Source organism: Columba livia, chromosome 2, assembly GCF_036013475.1.
Source record: "Columba livia isolate bColLiv1 breed racing homer chromosome 2, bColLiv1.pat.W.v2, whole genome shotgun sequence".
Taxonomy (NCBI): domain Eukaryota; kingdom Metazoa; phylum Chordata; class Aves; order Columbiformes; family Columbidae; genus Columba; species Columba livia.
The window spans coordinates 153,917,231-153,933,377 of NC_088603.1; the positions used below are offsets into that span (position 1 = coordinate 153,917,231).

General features: G+C 38.1%; 1 protein-coding gene across 1 annotated transcript in view; it reads left to right on the forward strand.

Moving 5' to 3' along the window:
- The window catches only part of TG (thyroglobulin), a 164,370-nt gene that overhangs the window by 48,589 nt on the left and 99,634 nt on the right, over positions 1 to 16,147 (forward strand). The window contains exons 23-34 of the mRNA XM_021298862.2: positions 455 to 577; positions 2,295 to 2,410; positions 2,997 to 3,105; positions 4,340 to 4,537; positions 6,310 to 6,477; positions 6,992 to 7,057; positions 7,772 to 7,852; positions 9,918 to 10,055; positions 11,121 to 11,297; positions 12,248 to 12,359; positions 12,914 to 12,993; positions 14,797 to 14,940. Coding sequence (XP_021154537.2) covers positions 455 to 577; positions 2,295 to 2,410; positions 2,997 to 3,105; positions 4,340 to 4,537; positions 6,310 to 6,477; positions 6,992 to 7,057; positions 7,772 to 7,852; positions 9,918 to 10,055; positions 11,121 to 11,297; positions 12,248 to 12,359; positions 12,914 to 12,993; positions 14,797 to 14,940 — 1,512 coding nt within the window. The remainder of the gene's footprint in view (positions 1 to 454; positions 578 to 2,294; positions 2,411 to 2,996; positions 3,106 to 4,339; positions 4,538 to 6,309; positions 6,478 to 6,991; positions 7,058 to 7,771; positions 7,853 to 9,917; positions 10,056 to 11,120; positions 11,298 to 12,247; positions 12,360 to 12,913; positions 12,994 to 14,796; positions 14,941 to 16,147) is intronic.

Genomic DNA, 16,147 nt, shown 5'->3' on the forward strand with positions numbered 1-16,147 from the left:
AGTCTGGAGTTAAATGTTGAACTGAAGTAGTAAAAAAGGAGCGTGTAGGACATGCTACCTTAGATAGATCCCTGAGCCTCAACTCAATGGAGATCAGGCTGTCGGGCTCCTGTACACAAGTGATAAAGCTCCTGGAGTTCCTTTCTAGCCAAGTTGTGTTGGAGCTGGCTCTTGTTTCAGTGGCTGTTTTGCAGAAAGTTGGTTCCCCCATTGTCTCCGTACTTGCTTCGCTGCCATGAACAAGTAACGGGAGATGACCAGTCTGCTGCTGGAAAAGAAATCTCACTTGAATGTAAACAGAAATGATATCCTCAGTCCAGCTGTCTCCTGCATTATCTATGGAGTTATGGTACATCATTTAATGAGCAAACCTCTTTATGAGCAAACCTCTTTCCTTACAGAATTATTCCATTTTTATTTCTACCTGAAGTGTTTTGTTTTGTTTTTTTTTTAGTGCTCAGAAAATTTGAGAGAGTTCCTTCCTCCAGACTGATTTATGGGTCAGAAGAAGCTCAAATTCTTCAGTCTCAGACATTTCAGGGCGACCTGCAAAGTCCAGCTTTTCAGTGCATATCAGGTGAGGAAAGCTCTCAGAAAATCTGTACAGACAACATCACAGAAAATGATAATGTTTTTATATGATGTGTGTATAGTTAAGTTCCTAGATGAACTATATGTTTTGCAGTTCAGCACGAATTCACTACAAGATGTTTACAACTTTTGGTGATCTCGTATCAGGAAACAAATTGGTCTTTCTGTCAGAAAGAGGTCTTCTGACTTTACATACCACTTCAGACAATCTGAGCTTAAAGCCATTTGGTATAGTTTGCAATATGAATGAGAGCTGAGATTCAGACTAGGAAACATTCATCAGACTTTTGATAGGTGCAGACAAAAGAAGGATTAGGTGTTCAGGACATGTGAAGACCAAGCTTTGGCCTCTTCCCAAATTACCTGATTGGCATGTAAAAGAGGAATAATCATCCTTGCTTATTTCAGAAGGATATTTATAGGTGCAGAGATATTCCTCTGCTGAGCCTTACAATGTATATACTATATTAGAAATGGACACATCATGTTTGCTGGTTGATGTTGGTTCAAAGTCATCTAAGCCCAAAGGGAATCACTGCACTGCTTTCAGGGTGCCTTGAATCGGTCTCATCTTCTGTCTCCTAATGCTCAGATTGTGAAGAGAGATAGAGGGGTTATGTTCAAAATAAAAACATCCTGGCAAGTAATAACACAGGTGGCTTGTTTCCAGGATAGACATGACAGAACTCTGACAAAGTCAGTGACTTTGTGTCACATACCCTGGTCTAGCTGAAGCATTCGTCTCTCGTGCGAAAAAGTGAATATGTGAAGCCTTGTATGTGTTACTGGAATGATTTTCCTGCACCAGATTATCTCCTAGCCATATACTGTAAGGTTTCTTGCACCTTCCTGTGAAACTGGAGACCTTCAAAAGCAAGACACTGAGTTGAGACAACCATGGCAATGAACTTGGGGAGGAAAAGATCACCCTTTGACAAGCAATCTGATTCAGTGCATGCAGCCTGTATTTTCATTATAAGTTATGTTCACTGTAAAGTGTCAGCACTACTACAAAATATTACTGCTGGGGTGGTCACTGAAGGGTCACGCTTAATCTTTCCCTCTCTTCTTCTCTACAAAGTCAGACTGCTTACCTTACTTTTCTGATGATATTTTGATCTAAGCTGGTTGATTTTTTACTAGTGAAATCTAGAAATAATTTCACCTCCTGTTCCAGGAGCAGAGCTGTGGCAGCAAGTTAGTGGTGAGTGTGTAAGGGCAGAGGGATCTTCAACCCCTCTGAAATCTGGAGGGGGATAGATGCCTGCTCCACTGACCAGGTGGTTGCTGCAGGTTGAAGACTTTTATGTTTCCTTCCTTCCCATCATGCCGATATTCGTCACGATCTATTTGCCATGGGGTTACGGTATCAGGCAGATGTGATGTGCTAGCAAAGTGGTTCATGAGAGTCTTCCCTGTCCGCTTCAGCAGGCATTAAATATTTGGGTGGATGGTTAGACCTAACTCAGCTGTTTTTATCATCAGGTGACGAACAACTTTTTGCATTAGTCTGAGTTAATTTAAAAATCTAACTCTCTGCTAAATTAGCTGAATACTAAAGTTCATTTGGCTAATGAAATTCATGTGCTTGCAATCTGACAGAGGTATAAAAAACTAGGCAAACAATGGTAAACAGTGGAATTTGTAGCAGAAATTTTGCACATGAAATGCTAGGAAATCTAAGATTTCTTTCTTGTTTTCAGGCTGTGAGAGGGAAGACACGTGTGGTTTTGTCACTTTAACTCCTTCTGCTGCTGAAATTCTCTGTGAATTATACAGTGCTGCTGAAGTCAACTTCAATTGCACCACCTCTGGATTGGTAAAAATTATCATATTTAAAAATGTGTTTGTCATAATACTGTACATTCAATATAAGTAGACAGCATCATAGAAGAAAGGCAGGCTGTTACCTGACCCCTTGGACATTGCTTTTCACTATGCCAGTAATAAATTCCCGCAAGTTGGTAAAGAAGCTATATCCAGATGTTTCCAAAAGTGACACCTGAAAGCCTCAGTGTTTGGTTAAAACATCACAGGGCACTTTTGTTCTTAAAATATACTGAACTCCTGACAATTGGGTTGATTTAAAAGGAAGGTTAATCTGGATAATCCAAACTAGAAAAATCCAGGTTGGTAATCAGGTCACCTGAAACAGTCATAATTTCTCAGTCCCTTCCTTTAGCCCAGAGTTTGAATTGTGTACTCTTTAGCACTGTAACATCTTCCTGTTCACTACTTTTAAACATAGCAATGTGGCATTGAAGAGTTGAGACCTCAATTTGATGGAATAAAGAATGCCCACACTGGGCCACAAGGAGCTGTGGTGGTTATAAACAGAGTTTCTGAATAAGGAAGAGGAAACCAATTAGGTTGTATTTATTGTGCGTACCTGTTTTCTGACTCAGGTGCAAGGTGTTTTGGGGAACCCCACTGCCACCAGCATCGGTCGCCTCAGCTGCCTGCTGCATGTCAGGAACCCAGAGGGAGATGCAGTGATGGTCTATTTGAAGAGAGGTACCAGATGCGGATCACTCATCTAATAGTAGACTGATGTGCCCAGACTTGTGGTTACTTCTATATAGGGTCATGACTAAATGTGGGGAGCATCTTTGTTTAAGAAGACACAATACTTTTCAGAGCTTAACATTTAGCGATAGCCCAGAAACCCCAGCATATCTTCCCTTGCTGTCTTGTTGCCTATAAATTAGGAATACAGCTTTTATGAGCCATTTCAATGGTTTTCTCCACCAGATAGTTCCACAAAACCTCAAATTCTATTTGACGTATTTTTCTGTTCTATTTTGTTTTACTATGATTTCTCTTTATTAAACAGTTTGCTATTTATGAGGCGTTATTGACCAGCTTATACACAATTTAACAGTTTATGATAATTTTGATTGTGAATTGTCGTATTATTATACCAACCAAGAAATAACCTGCTCTCCAGTGAATTCCAAAGTGATTCAGCTGGACTAATGAATGTATAACATGACTTTTTTTTTGGCCTAAGTCTGATTGATACTGCTGCATGTCCCGTCCAGTGTGTGTCCAGCTTTAAGCCTCATACCACATTTGAAACAAGACAATCAAATGCAGAATGCTGCAGTGTTTGAGTCAAAACTTTCTGCTGTCACTGTTTTCTTTTCACTTCTATCCAAAACTCACAGTTGCCATTTGTTAGTAATAATAAAAATAAAGAGCGAAGTCTCAGCTGAAAAAAACAAGTCTTCTGAACTTGTTATCAACGTAATAATGTTGATACCAGATCTACTCTAGATTTCTGTTGATATTGCAGATTATATCCAGGATTATATGAATAATTTCCTCTTATACATATGTCTAGTTAACAGAAGCCCTAATTGCAGATGCAGTTATGCTTGACAAATTACACATTTTACTTTTTTAGTGAGATAAGTTTGTTTTATTTGTACCTGGCAGTTATTAATGTAGTGCTTTAAAGTAGAATATTACCATCCTTACTGTGTACATTGATTTAGGAGCCCTTTGCTGGCACAGTGGACTGTTTTTCCTACCCTGGCACTACATTCTGATCAACTACCCAGGTATAATTGGACCAAACCATTTGAGGATCTTATCTTGCATCTGGAGCTCAATGTCCAGAAAAGAACTTTTAAGACTGAGTTGTTATTATAAAACTTTCAACCAACTGCAGTCTGCAGGCAATCCAAAAGCATCCCATCTCCTCTTGAGCTCTTTTGAAGATTTCTTTCCTCTTCTGTCTACCCAGGACAAGAATTTAACTCGTCTGGACTCAAGACCTTTGAAAGGACTAGTTTTCAGAATGTGCTTTCTGGCGTGTATCACTCCGTGGTGCTCTCAGCATCTAGCGCATCTCTGACTGATGCTCAGCTCTTCTGTCGGCAGACTTGCAGCAGGGACTCTTGCTGCGACGGCTTCATCTTGAGTCAGATTGCACTTGAGGGAGGTATCGCCTAACTACAAAATAAAAAATTCTGCGGTAGAATACCAGCACTGAGTAGAACTCATTTTTGGATGCATTATACCTACCTCTGCACCACACCAGTGTCAGCAGCCTGCCTCTACATCACTGACACTTTTTGGTGTAGGCAGAATTTGAGTAATTCCTAAGACTTGGCCTGGAGCAGTAGAGATTAAGACCTGAGGTATCAAGCTGCTCTTGGAGAGAAATGGACATTTTGAAAGGATAATTCTTTTGACCTGCTTTAGACATCTGCATTCAGATGAGATAAATAATTCTGAAAATGTCTCTCTACTTACATAACTCAGCCTGGTTGCCAAAAGTTGGTGCCTTTCAGCTGATGGGGGAATTAAGATGGTGCCCCCAGACAGAGTCCTTGTAGTGAAAATGTAAATCAGCTCCCTTTTGGAGCAAAAAAAAAGAATGCTAAACAGGGAATCACATTACTTTATTGAAAGCAGGAATGCTATAATCTCTGAAGTCTGGATGTCTAGTTAGAAGAGCAAGTGGGAGCGAGATGAACAGAGTCTGGCAGAGGTGGGACTTAGGCAGAGCCCAGAATCTGCCAGCAAATTTAATCACTTAATGTCAGTGCCAGCTTTCTATAGTTTCTTTTTGAGCTCATATGGGATCAGCTTTCCTATTGGAGGTGCATTTCCTATAGAAAAAGTGAAGTTCTCATTGAGATGTCTCACGTTTTTAAAGACAAACTCAGCATATCCAGGCATGTGCTACTGGCTGCTGTGTGGCAACCACTTCTCCAGTTAAGAATGGAAACTGATCCTGGATTTGAGAAAACTTATTCAGTGGAAGTTGCCAAGCAAATGTTTCCATAAAAGTATTTTCTGTTTTGACATAGCATATTTTTTTTTTGCATCAAAATATTCTGTAAAGTCTATTTCTCTGTACATTTACTGTGAGATGTTTGGGTTGTCTATATTTGTGAGAATAGAAGGAGGTGTGTAAAAAAAAAAAAAATTAATGTTGTAGAGCTCCCTGTTTCATTGGGGAGACATAACTGCTTTAATAACAGAGGTAAATGCGTTGCTTGGACTAGCACTTTGTTTAAAAGAAGATAAAAAAAACCAAAAAAGTTAGCATATTCGATATCTCATGTACCAAGGCCATAAAAACAAACCAGAGAGGGCATTGTAAAACCATAGAAGTGCCTGAACTGTGAAAACAAGTACAAAACAAGACCTGAGTATTGTCTAGATGTTATGGTGACAGACTGATGCCAGAACACCCGGCCTTAAGAGTGCTGGTCCACTGGAGTCACACCGCGATGCTGGGGGAGACACAGGCTTGGGCTGACTGAAATCAGGCACCAATACAGGAAACCATTCCAGTAACAATATAAGTGCTTTCTTGGTTCAGAGCCCGAGATTGTAGGACCGCCAAAGGATTGAATATGTCTCCGTGGTGCTATGAAATGCTGAAAACACTGTTTGATATTATCCGCTAATAGTAATATTTTATTAGGTGGTAATAGTATGTGCTTGAAATCTCTGTAAAGCAGGCTACAAATGTTTAGTTTAGATATGAATAGCTAACCTTAGTACTCCAATTTGAACATATGGCTCTGTTTTTCTCTCTGTTTTTTGTTTTTTTTTTTTTAGTAATACTAAAGGTTATCTGTCTCAGTGACATAGGTTCCATTGGCACTTAGAGAAAGCATTGGGATGCTTGGGTGAGAAGCTCTGTGTAGGTGCAAAGCATGATTGGAGTGATGCAACTCTCTCTTTGCTTTTGCCTAGGTCTCATTTTGTGTGGTCTGATAAGCTATCCGGATGTGCTAATCTGCAATGCCAATGACTGGAGTCCAAAAGTAACGTCTGTCTTTGATGGAATATGTGGAGATGTGAGCTACGATGAAAAAGAGATGATGTTTTTCTTCACTCTGGGAGGACAAGTGTTCAGTGGAAGTATGTCAGTGAATTATCTCAATTTACATTTCTTTAATTCTGTATAGACTCTGCCTTTTTCACCAGCCTGCTCTTGTACTTCGGTGTTTTTTTTTTTCTCAAGTAAATCAATACCTGCACAATCACAGGAAAATAAGACCTCCCTAATCAGATGCATTTTAGATAGATGGACCTCTCAAGTTTTATTTTGTGAAAATTCATGAAGGTCAATAACATGTTTGGTTTAGTATGTTACTCTGTAATACTTCCAATATTTAATTCAGGCAGATTCAAGCTAATAGTCTGAAAGAAAGGTATAATCTGAAGCAAAGACAAAAAGAGAGATGTATAGAGCTGCACCGAAAAATAGAGTAAAGCTTGGACCCAGACTAGCACCAGGACACCCAGGTCCTTCTTCTCTAGGGTATCATATTGTAAATGAGTCGATGCCTAGTCTAGGGATGTGTTTTTAAGTCAATTTCTGAGCATTTCAATACTACCTGCAGCTATTCTAACAAACATTTTTCTTTATTAGCTTCTAAATTGGTACAAGAGGCAGAAAGAAATTTTACTACCTTTCAGCAAGTTTACCTGTGGAGAGGTGAGTTATCTCACAGAAGTTGTTATAAAAGCATATGATGAACTGTAGGCTGTGTCAGATTTGTGGTCTGTAATGGAAGTGTCATTCTCACTTTATTTTATACCATCCAAATTGAGACACTACTCAAAAGTCTCTTCTGGCAGGGGTGATGTAATCTGGAGTAACCCTGCTACTGTCAGTTTTATGAAATTTGGGTAAATTCATGTGTCTGAGAATATGCTTTACAACTTTTAATACCTGTGAAAAATTTTTTCATGGAGACACGTGCTTTTTTCCCATCAGTGTCCAGGTATCTTAATAACTTGGCACATTGTATGTATCTCAATGGGTTACTTTTATTAGCATGACAACTACATATGTGTTGGTTTTGCAATTTTACTTTCTGGACACCACAATTTACTTAGGAGGACCTGCACAAATGATTTGTGATATTGCTTTATAAATACACACACCCTCTAGAGCACTGATGCTGAATGCACAGTAATTGGGGTCATGGCATTTGCTTGTATCCTCCAAACAGCGTGTTTTGGTTTAGGTTTTTCCCAGAGTTATACATAGATGGTTTTACTCATTTGTGATTCATCAGCTGGTGGAACTACCTGAGGAGTTTTTTCTAAATGGTGCACTTTAAAATATTTGCTAAATTTGGGAACTAAGGATGATTTTGTCTTGTGGAAGAAAGATAAATGCTCTTTAATTCCTGTTGTGTTCCAGGTTCTGATATGGTCACCCGGACTAGAACCTCAGAGTGTGATGCTGCAGCTTTGAAAACAGAAAATGATCTAACGTTGTCAGGTATATAAGGACAGACAAGCAGGTAGCAGAAGATAGCATAGGAAGGTGTAGAATTTAACCAGAAAATATCATAAATTGCCACATATGTATTGTGATAATGTAAGTATTGTGAAGTCCAGAGGGTTTCTCTTAGGTATGAGGTCTGATATAGGTTTTGAGAAAGATATTAAAAATGTAAACCTTCTGTCTTTGTTTTTTACCTTCCCTGGCCAGGTTGGAAACGAAAGTGTTAAAATGTTCTGTGAAAGCTTATACTTTCAAGACCTATTGAACTGTAACCACTCAGGAAATACTATTTGGCTGAGAAAAAAATTCACATAAACCCAGGAATCAAATCTTTATCCTGGGTAACTGGGCATATTTGCTGCTACTGAAAATAGGAGTGTAAATATGATGCTTAGAAAAACTCGGGATGAAACTGCAATCCCAAGTGTTTCTTATGTGTGTGATGAAAAGTGAGTGACCTGTGAAGTTCTCTGACTCCTTTGTTATCGCAGCGTCTGCTCTTCATTATACTAAATCATGTATCTATCCAAAATCATCTGTATTAAGTTACTAGAATTAATTTGGGCCTTCAGCACAATAATCCTAAGAGAGCAGTGGAGCCTGATGAGAGCGCATTGATTCATCTCTAATGAACTGTAATGTTTACTGAGGAACCTTGATGAATACCTGAGCATGTGATTTAATACATGTAAAATCCTAACGTGAAGCGCATTACTGATTTTGCTTAATCTCAAAGGAAGAGAAACTAAAATGCCTGTTTACCTAGTGGAGCTCCTCTACAACTGCTGGTATTTTAAAGTCTAGACTTAAAAATGAGAAAAAATTGCACTTAATACAGGGGGTGAAATTCTCTTGTATTTACCTGCCAAGGCATGAGTGCAGCCCTCAGGGTTCTCCATGTACCTTGCTGTGGCTGCTGATATCATTAAAACCTGAAGTTATGCAAGGAATGCAATTTCTTTCTCCATCCTTTGGTTTTAGTCCTGACACAAAGTTTCAAAAGAAACTGAAGGTTGAAGTTAAGACTTGAGAGGTAATGAGACTTGTAAGTCACCTTTTAAAAAAGGTTGTGGATGCGTCTGGGAAAGTGTCTACAGAGCTTTTATTACTGGATGATCATACTTAAAGCACATGGTAACATATATTTTCTGATAGAAAATTCAGAGCTATTGTGTACTCCCAGCATGCCAGTAGGTGCTTCAGCATTTCATCTGCAGACATCAGCTTGTCTTTACTTTCCTATTTTCATTTTTGTCTGGCTGTTTCAGCGCATGTAAGATTAAACAACAATCTCTCACAAAGTTGGAGTAACTAGGGATGAGACCTGCCGATGGCATTTGATAAATTAAAAAGGTGTTTATGAAGAAATTTGTGAAAGATAAGTGAAGAGTGTCCATTTCTTTCAACAATTTGCTTGGGTCCTTCTTTAAAGGCATTAATTTGAAAACAGCCTGAAATAGCTGTGATTGCTTTAGAGAGAGCTCAGGGGATATAAAGCATTGGACACATTTCTAAGGATCACAGGTAGGTGACAGAAAGGAGTTATTTAGTGGTGTCTGTGGAAGCATAAACTAGGAGAAATAAGGTAAAAAGACTAAAATAGGTGTTAAGCTTGTTAAGAAATCTTTTAACACTGAGAGGTGTAAAAGCTTCACAAGGGAATACAAGGAAACTGCTGTATTTTGGATTAATAAAACTAGATTGATCAAGGTATTGTAAACATGCTCCGAGGCACTATACTTCACTGTTACGCTGATGTGTTGAGTGGCAAAATAGAGAGAACATTCTTATTTCTAGGATATGTGATTTTCATCTAGTCTTTGGTGATGGAAACATTCTGACAATGCAGCTCAGCAAGGAGACATTGCCCACACAGGTATCAATAACTGTGGGTGGACAATTCTGTTATTAAAGCCTTTGGTGTCTGCTAGCCCTACAAAACAGTTGCAGGTGTTTTACTGGGAAAGGCAGAATTTTATATATAAATACATTTAATATATTCCAGATCATAGTTAAGGAAGGGTGTTTTTTTTTGTGGGTTTGTTTGTTTGAATTTCAGATTCCACAAAGGATCTTTTCTACCTGATGGACAACAGCCAGATACAAAGTGACCAGAACTATTCTCTACCTTACCAGCAATACTGGGTCTTCAGGCAGAAGTACTCGGCAGAGGAAGCTGTGCTTTGGTGTCTCACACGTAAGACATCTTGAAAACTGTTGTTCTTTAAGGAATAATAATTAACTAAAATATTTTAATAGGTGTTATAATAATGATGAGTAGATACTCTGGACTTAGTGATTTTTCAGAGAAAACCTACAAAATTTTCATGGAAATTGCTAATAGGGCCACCTGTTTCTTCCTTACAATCTTTGTCTACCATAGCAGAAAGGGTACCCATTATTCCTCATCAGGGTATCTCTGTTTTGGGCAAGAGAAATAGAAGATACAGGTTGAGCAATGTTCTGCTGTCCTTGAAGTTTTCACCTCCAAATAGATACTTGCCATAGTGGTAAAAGGAGAAGGTAAAATTCAGATATTTGGAGTTATTGATAAAGTATGTTTTGATGTGATAAATGGAGAGGAGTTTCTAGCTCTCACTACCAGGAAGGCAGAACCAAGAGTATTAAACCGTGCACAAATATCCCTGAAAGAGGTCGGTAGAGCTATGCCTGTTTGAAATGAAGCTTTGAAGTATATATTATATTTACAGGAGCCATTGCCACTGAAATTAAGAAATGGGTTTGGCACCCTTGTTTCTTTTCTGAAGGTGCATTGTTACCTTGGGGCAAGTTTCAGTGCAAACTGGCACAAGCAAATGCTTGAGCAGTTGATTCTGGAAAAGTTATTTATATTTTTTTGTGGAACATATTTACACTTCAGAAATATTTTTTTTTTGCAAAAGCTTCCTAAGACATTGTAGAAAATATTTATTTTCTTTAAAGTAAGAGACCCACAACTGATGCAGTTATTTTATACACAGTTTGTATGTCATATTTAGTAAAAGAGAGAGCTCTTCATGAATCATGGTGTTAGAGTGGCACCCATATACCGGGGTAATGCTTGACATGGTGTGGCGAGAAACAGAATCTGTCCCTGTTTCTCTCACACCACAGTAGAATAATATTGGCATTCACACCATAATAGAATAATATCGACATTCTCACTTTTAGTTCTTTGATTTAGGTGCACCGAAGACATGAAGAGAAACAGAGAGGAAGAAACTCATGTGTGTGAGTAACTCTTTGTGACTTTACTTCCCAGGTTGTACACAGGAAGATGAGTTTTGTCGAATGGCAGATATTCAAAGCACCGCAGACCTGTACTTTGTGTGTACCCTCTATCCTGAGGCACAGATTTGTGATGGCAGCATTGATCAAATACCGGAAAACTGTCGAACTGTGCTAACCTGGCAGCCACAGACATTGTATCGTAAAATAGGCAAGTTTGGGGATTTGGATGTATAATGTATGCTGTGACCATGGTAGTGCAAGCCAGTGTGTAGGCTCTTGATTCTGAGATAAAAAGTCTGAATATATGAATGAGTTCTGGGATGTGATGGTGCAAGGGAAGGCCAGTCTGGTTTGGGTAGTTTTTCATTTCCAGTTCAAAGCAGAAAGATATTAACCACGAGTTCCACTGTCCACCTCAATTGCTCCCAATTCAGAGAGGCCAATGGCAGTTCAAGCAATTTGTATCCTGGGTCTTAGACTTTTTCATCATATGGGTGAAATGGGAATGTCATTGATGTCACCAATCTAATTTTCTACCATTGTGAGAATTGTCATGGTAGTTAAGCAATGTAAAAATTGAAAGTTGTGGAGTGTAATATTTTTTTTAACAAATCCAGAGTTATCAACACGTGGATTTTAACCTCTGCTCTTTGAATGCTTGGGAAGTTCAATGATTTTCTCATAGGGCTCCTGTGAGGAAGCTGGATAAACAAGCCTGTTATCATTGTACAGGAACTTACAATTTTGCTGTGAAAAATTTAAAGGTCCACTGAACTAAACTATTAAATTATGTCTTTTGGGGAGCCTAAAATGCAGCACAGATTGAATAATGCATGAGCATACTGGAGTCTTCCAATCTGGAGTTATCCTCTGGTTTTTGAACCTTGCAGGAGGAGTAATGTCAATACAGGTCTCAGAAGTCCTGGGATGCAAATCTTTCCTTGGTGATGTAATTTGCTCAGCTTTTAGACCCTTCACTTATTGGATTTTTGTCCATCTTCAGGCTTAACCATCAAAAGTTTACTGTGATAATGTAAAATTACCTTTTATTAGACCAGTATAGCATAGAAACATGAACTTTACCTTGACCACATGCTTATTTGACCAGTATATGTAAGTTATTGATTTTTCCAATTTTGTTTCTGTTTTTCCTTCTAGTCACTCTAAAAAGTTCTGTGAAGAGCTTCTACACACGTGTACCATTCCAGAAAGTAACAGCAATCTCAGTGAGGAATAAGACTGACATGAGCAGAAAAACTGTTTCAGATGGGTAGGATATGACAGTTCTTTTTTTTTACTGGAAGTTTAATCAAGCCTGGAATACCAAGGCCCTGTTAAGCAGATGAAGGGGATCAGATGTACTGATCCAAGAACAGCGTTATTTAAGAATATTTAACAAAATAAAAATAGCATATGAGTTAAAGGAAATTTATAATTCAGTTACAAAAAAAATTGTATGCAACTAGTAACTATATATATGTGAATTGTTACTTATACTAGTATTAAATTGCTGGTTGGCCAGTTAAGTCGCTTGGCAATAATACACCAAATTAATTTAGGCTGATATTTTTAGGGCAGATATCAATATTTAAATTATTAAATGTAGTCTGGTAGAAGTATACTGATCAAACGTAATTTCATCTACAAACAGAAAATGTATGGAAGTGTCTATGCAGTATGAAGTACCATGAAGCAGTCTCACCATGAAAGGCAACTCTACAAGTTCTCAGTGTCTCTCCCCTTTGCAATATCCTCTCTTCCCTTCTCCATGTCAGAGACAGATTATTAGTGATACTGAGATTAATGATGTTTTTCCTTTCCCAGCTTCTTTGAGTGTGAGCGTTGGTGTGATGCTGACCCCTGTTGCACAGGATTCAGCTTTTTTAATGACTCCCAGATACCAGGTATTTTTTCACTATTTTTATTTTAAAAATAATTTCAGCCTCCCTTGATTATTCCAAACTTTACCATTCTTTTACTGTGAAGGGCACTTTAAAAGCCCTTTCACATCTTATGCAACTCTCTTTAGCACTTTTTTGAGTAACCCAAACCATGTCTGACATGCTCCACATCTCAGATATTATTAAGAAAACTTCATGAGAGTGATTTCTAAAGTGACTGCAGTTCCAACAGAATGAACTTAAAACTGATAAAAGTCCAGGAAACAGTCGCTTCTCATTTATCAACTCCTCTTCCAAAATATTGGTTGACTTCTTTCTGTGATTTTTTTTTTTTAATGTTGTTTCATTCTTTAAAGCTTAGGGGACTCAATTTCAGTAATATTTAGGTTTCTATGTGCACTTTAAGCACATAATGTCTACGGGTACTTCGGGGAAGCTTAGACTTTCGACTTCCTTGGATGTCCGAACTTCCCTGCTTCCAAATTTTAGTCTTCTACTTGAGGAAGGTCAATTGGGGATAGAGGTTGCATATCTTCTCCTCCCTAGTATTTTAGCTACTTAAGACATCACAAGTAGGATTTCTGTTAGTCCAAGGAAATCGGATCTTTTAAAGTCTGCATGACTCGAAAGCTATTAGAAAGTCAAACTAATGTATTTTACTCACCTGAGATGGCTACGTTAAGTGGTGTTGCTCCCTCTATAGTCAGCAGGGAGATGTACAGACACAATTATGGGATCACTGAGTTGGTTGACTGAATCCTGTTCTAGAGGTCTTTTCTTTCTCTTCACTGGCTGTAAAATGGTCTGTTTGAAAGAAAGTCTATAGCAGCTGTTCAAAAATGGAGTGATATCCAGGTCAAGGTAAATGAAATAGGTTTTAATACTTTATTCCAAGTTCAGATTTAGGCCACTAAAATGGCTAACCCTGTTTTCGAAAGTGTCTTGTGCTAATCAGCTTTCCCTGAGGTCATTAGGACATGCTGGTTTTACAGCTCATTTGGGAATCTGGAACACTTCAGAGATGTTTAATTTTAATTCCCTTTTTTGTTTGGCTGAGAAAATTTTCATTCAGTCAAAAATGCATAGCTTGGAAAGGTAACCCAATGTAATTTAGATTGGAATTACTGCACAAATCAAAAATAGTTGACGGTTTTCATACCTCCATATGATCGTGTGAAATTTGAAGTTTGAACTGAATATGACCTTAGATTTCTTTAAATAGTTCTAACATAAAATAAGGATTTTAAAGCACTGAACGAGCAAAACTGACACCTCTAGTTTATCTGATTAATATTTTTGTGTGGAATTTCAGACATCCGGTCCTGGCATTCATATAGTCAAAGAACTTTCAGTAGTGATTTTAACATGATCTAAGATGATGTCAGCTGTGTTTCAAACCCTCAATATTTTTCAGGCACAGAAATATTTACACCACCTTTGAAAGGCAGACTGTTTGTCTTGATGTAAGCAAGGAACATGTTTCAACATACATGCAGATTATTAATTTCTAGGATTACATTGAACATAAAGGACTGCTTGCACCAAGAAGAGGTTCTATTCTTTGCACAGTAGAAATACTCTTAGTGACCTTAATGGTTTACAACATTGGTTACCCACCTTCCCTCACTTTGAATTAATCGTGATTTTTCAACAACAGTAGAACTTGGCCTATTTTGGTATTTTCCTATTTTGGTTTCTAAGTCAGTGGAATTCCTTTTAACACTCAGTGGAATCATGCTGTGTTCACCTTTCTCAAAATACTATCTAGAAAAATGAAAATTCTATAGCAATGTATTTCCCTGGCAGGTGGAAAGATTGTGTGCCTGACTCTGAACAGCCTCGGAATCCAGACGTGTGCTGAGGAAACAAGAAGTGCTTGGCAAGTTTCAAATTGTAGTTCACCAGATGCTGAAGTCAGAATACACCCATTTGGCTGGTATCAAAAGCCTGGTGAGTGTGCACATGACATTGCTGATTTCTGCACATTAAAACTTATTATTTGTCTTCAATGTGTAGAAGCTCCAACTTTCAGATGGAGGACCAATTTAGAAGGATCACAAATAGGCAAAGTAGACAAGTATATGCAAGGGAAAGGTGAAATTTAATCTCCGTTTAATAGAAAAGGAAAAGAAATACCTCAAAGATGCATAATTTAATTTCTTAGATTATACAGGAGACTTGTGTCCTATGCAGGAATACAAATATATTTTGTCCCACTGCTCAGTCCTGGACAGGACATCTTTCTTTGTTTCTCACTGCTTGGTTTATGGTTTAATTGTGTGTGCATATGCATAGCTTCAAAAAATGTGTTTTTGCTATGGAATTTAAAATTCACTTTTGGCTGTTTTGGTAAAGAAAAGGCCAAGACCAAGTTCCAAGGTAGTGCTGTTTTCTTCAAGCAGTAAGAAACCATCACAGGTTTAAACAGATGAGGAGTTATGAGAGGTTAGGTTATTTCCTCAAAAGGAATCAAAACCACTCCTAGTCATAGTGAATTTTCTTTTCCATAGCAAAACAAAGTCTCTATTACTTTGTTTAAATATTTCTATGAGTTTGTCATTTTTCACACTCCTTTTGGGTGGGTCTAGTTCTACTTTGTTAAGCTTTGATTTAACATTACTGAAACAATAAGGAAAGCAAATGCCTGTTGGACTCTATATCCCTTTATGGGAGGATGGCTTGTTATTGAGTCTATGTAGTCAGAACCTTGTTGAACTCCACTGAGAGCAGTGATGTCCCATGGGGCAGATCTGGTGATGTTGACAGTATCAAGGAAAAAAATAAAATTAGTACTTTTTCCTGCTTTTAAACTCACTTAGTTCTTGCAGGGTAAAGAAGGGCTGACATCCAAGTGGAGAGGCAAGGCATGAAGTGTGAATATATACTGTCCAGGGCATGTGATATAAAGATAATCCAGTTAAAGTTGTGTAGAACTAAATCAGATATCCTGGCAATACACTGCATTTTAGAGTGTCGGTAAACTTAAAGAAAACTTCTATTCACACTGTGTCTGAAATATGAATTCAATCTTGAACTTTTCAAGTCCTGAGCTGGCACTCCACCCACTAGACCATGTATTTCCACCTCTAGTGGGGCAACCCTTGTTGAAGAGTGGAGACAGCATGGAGCTGGGAGGCATTATGGAAGCTATAGGGAG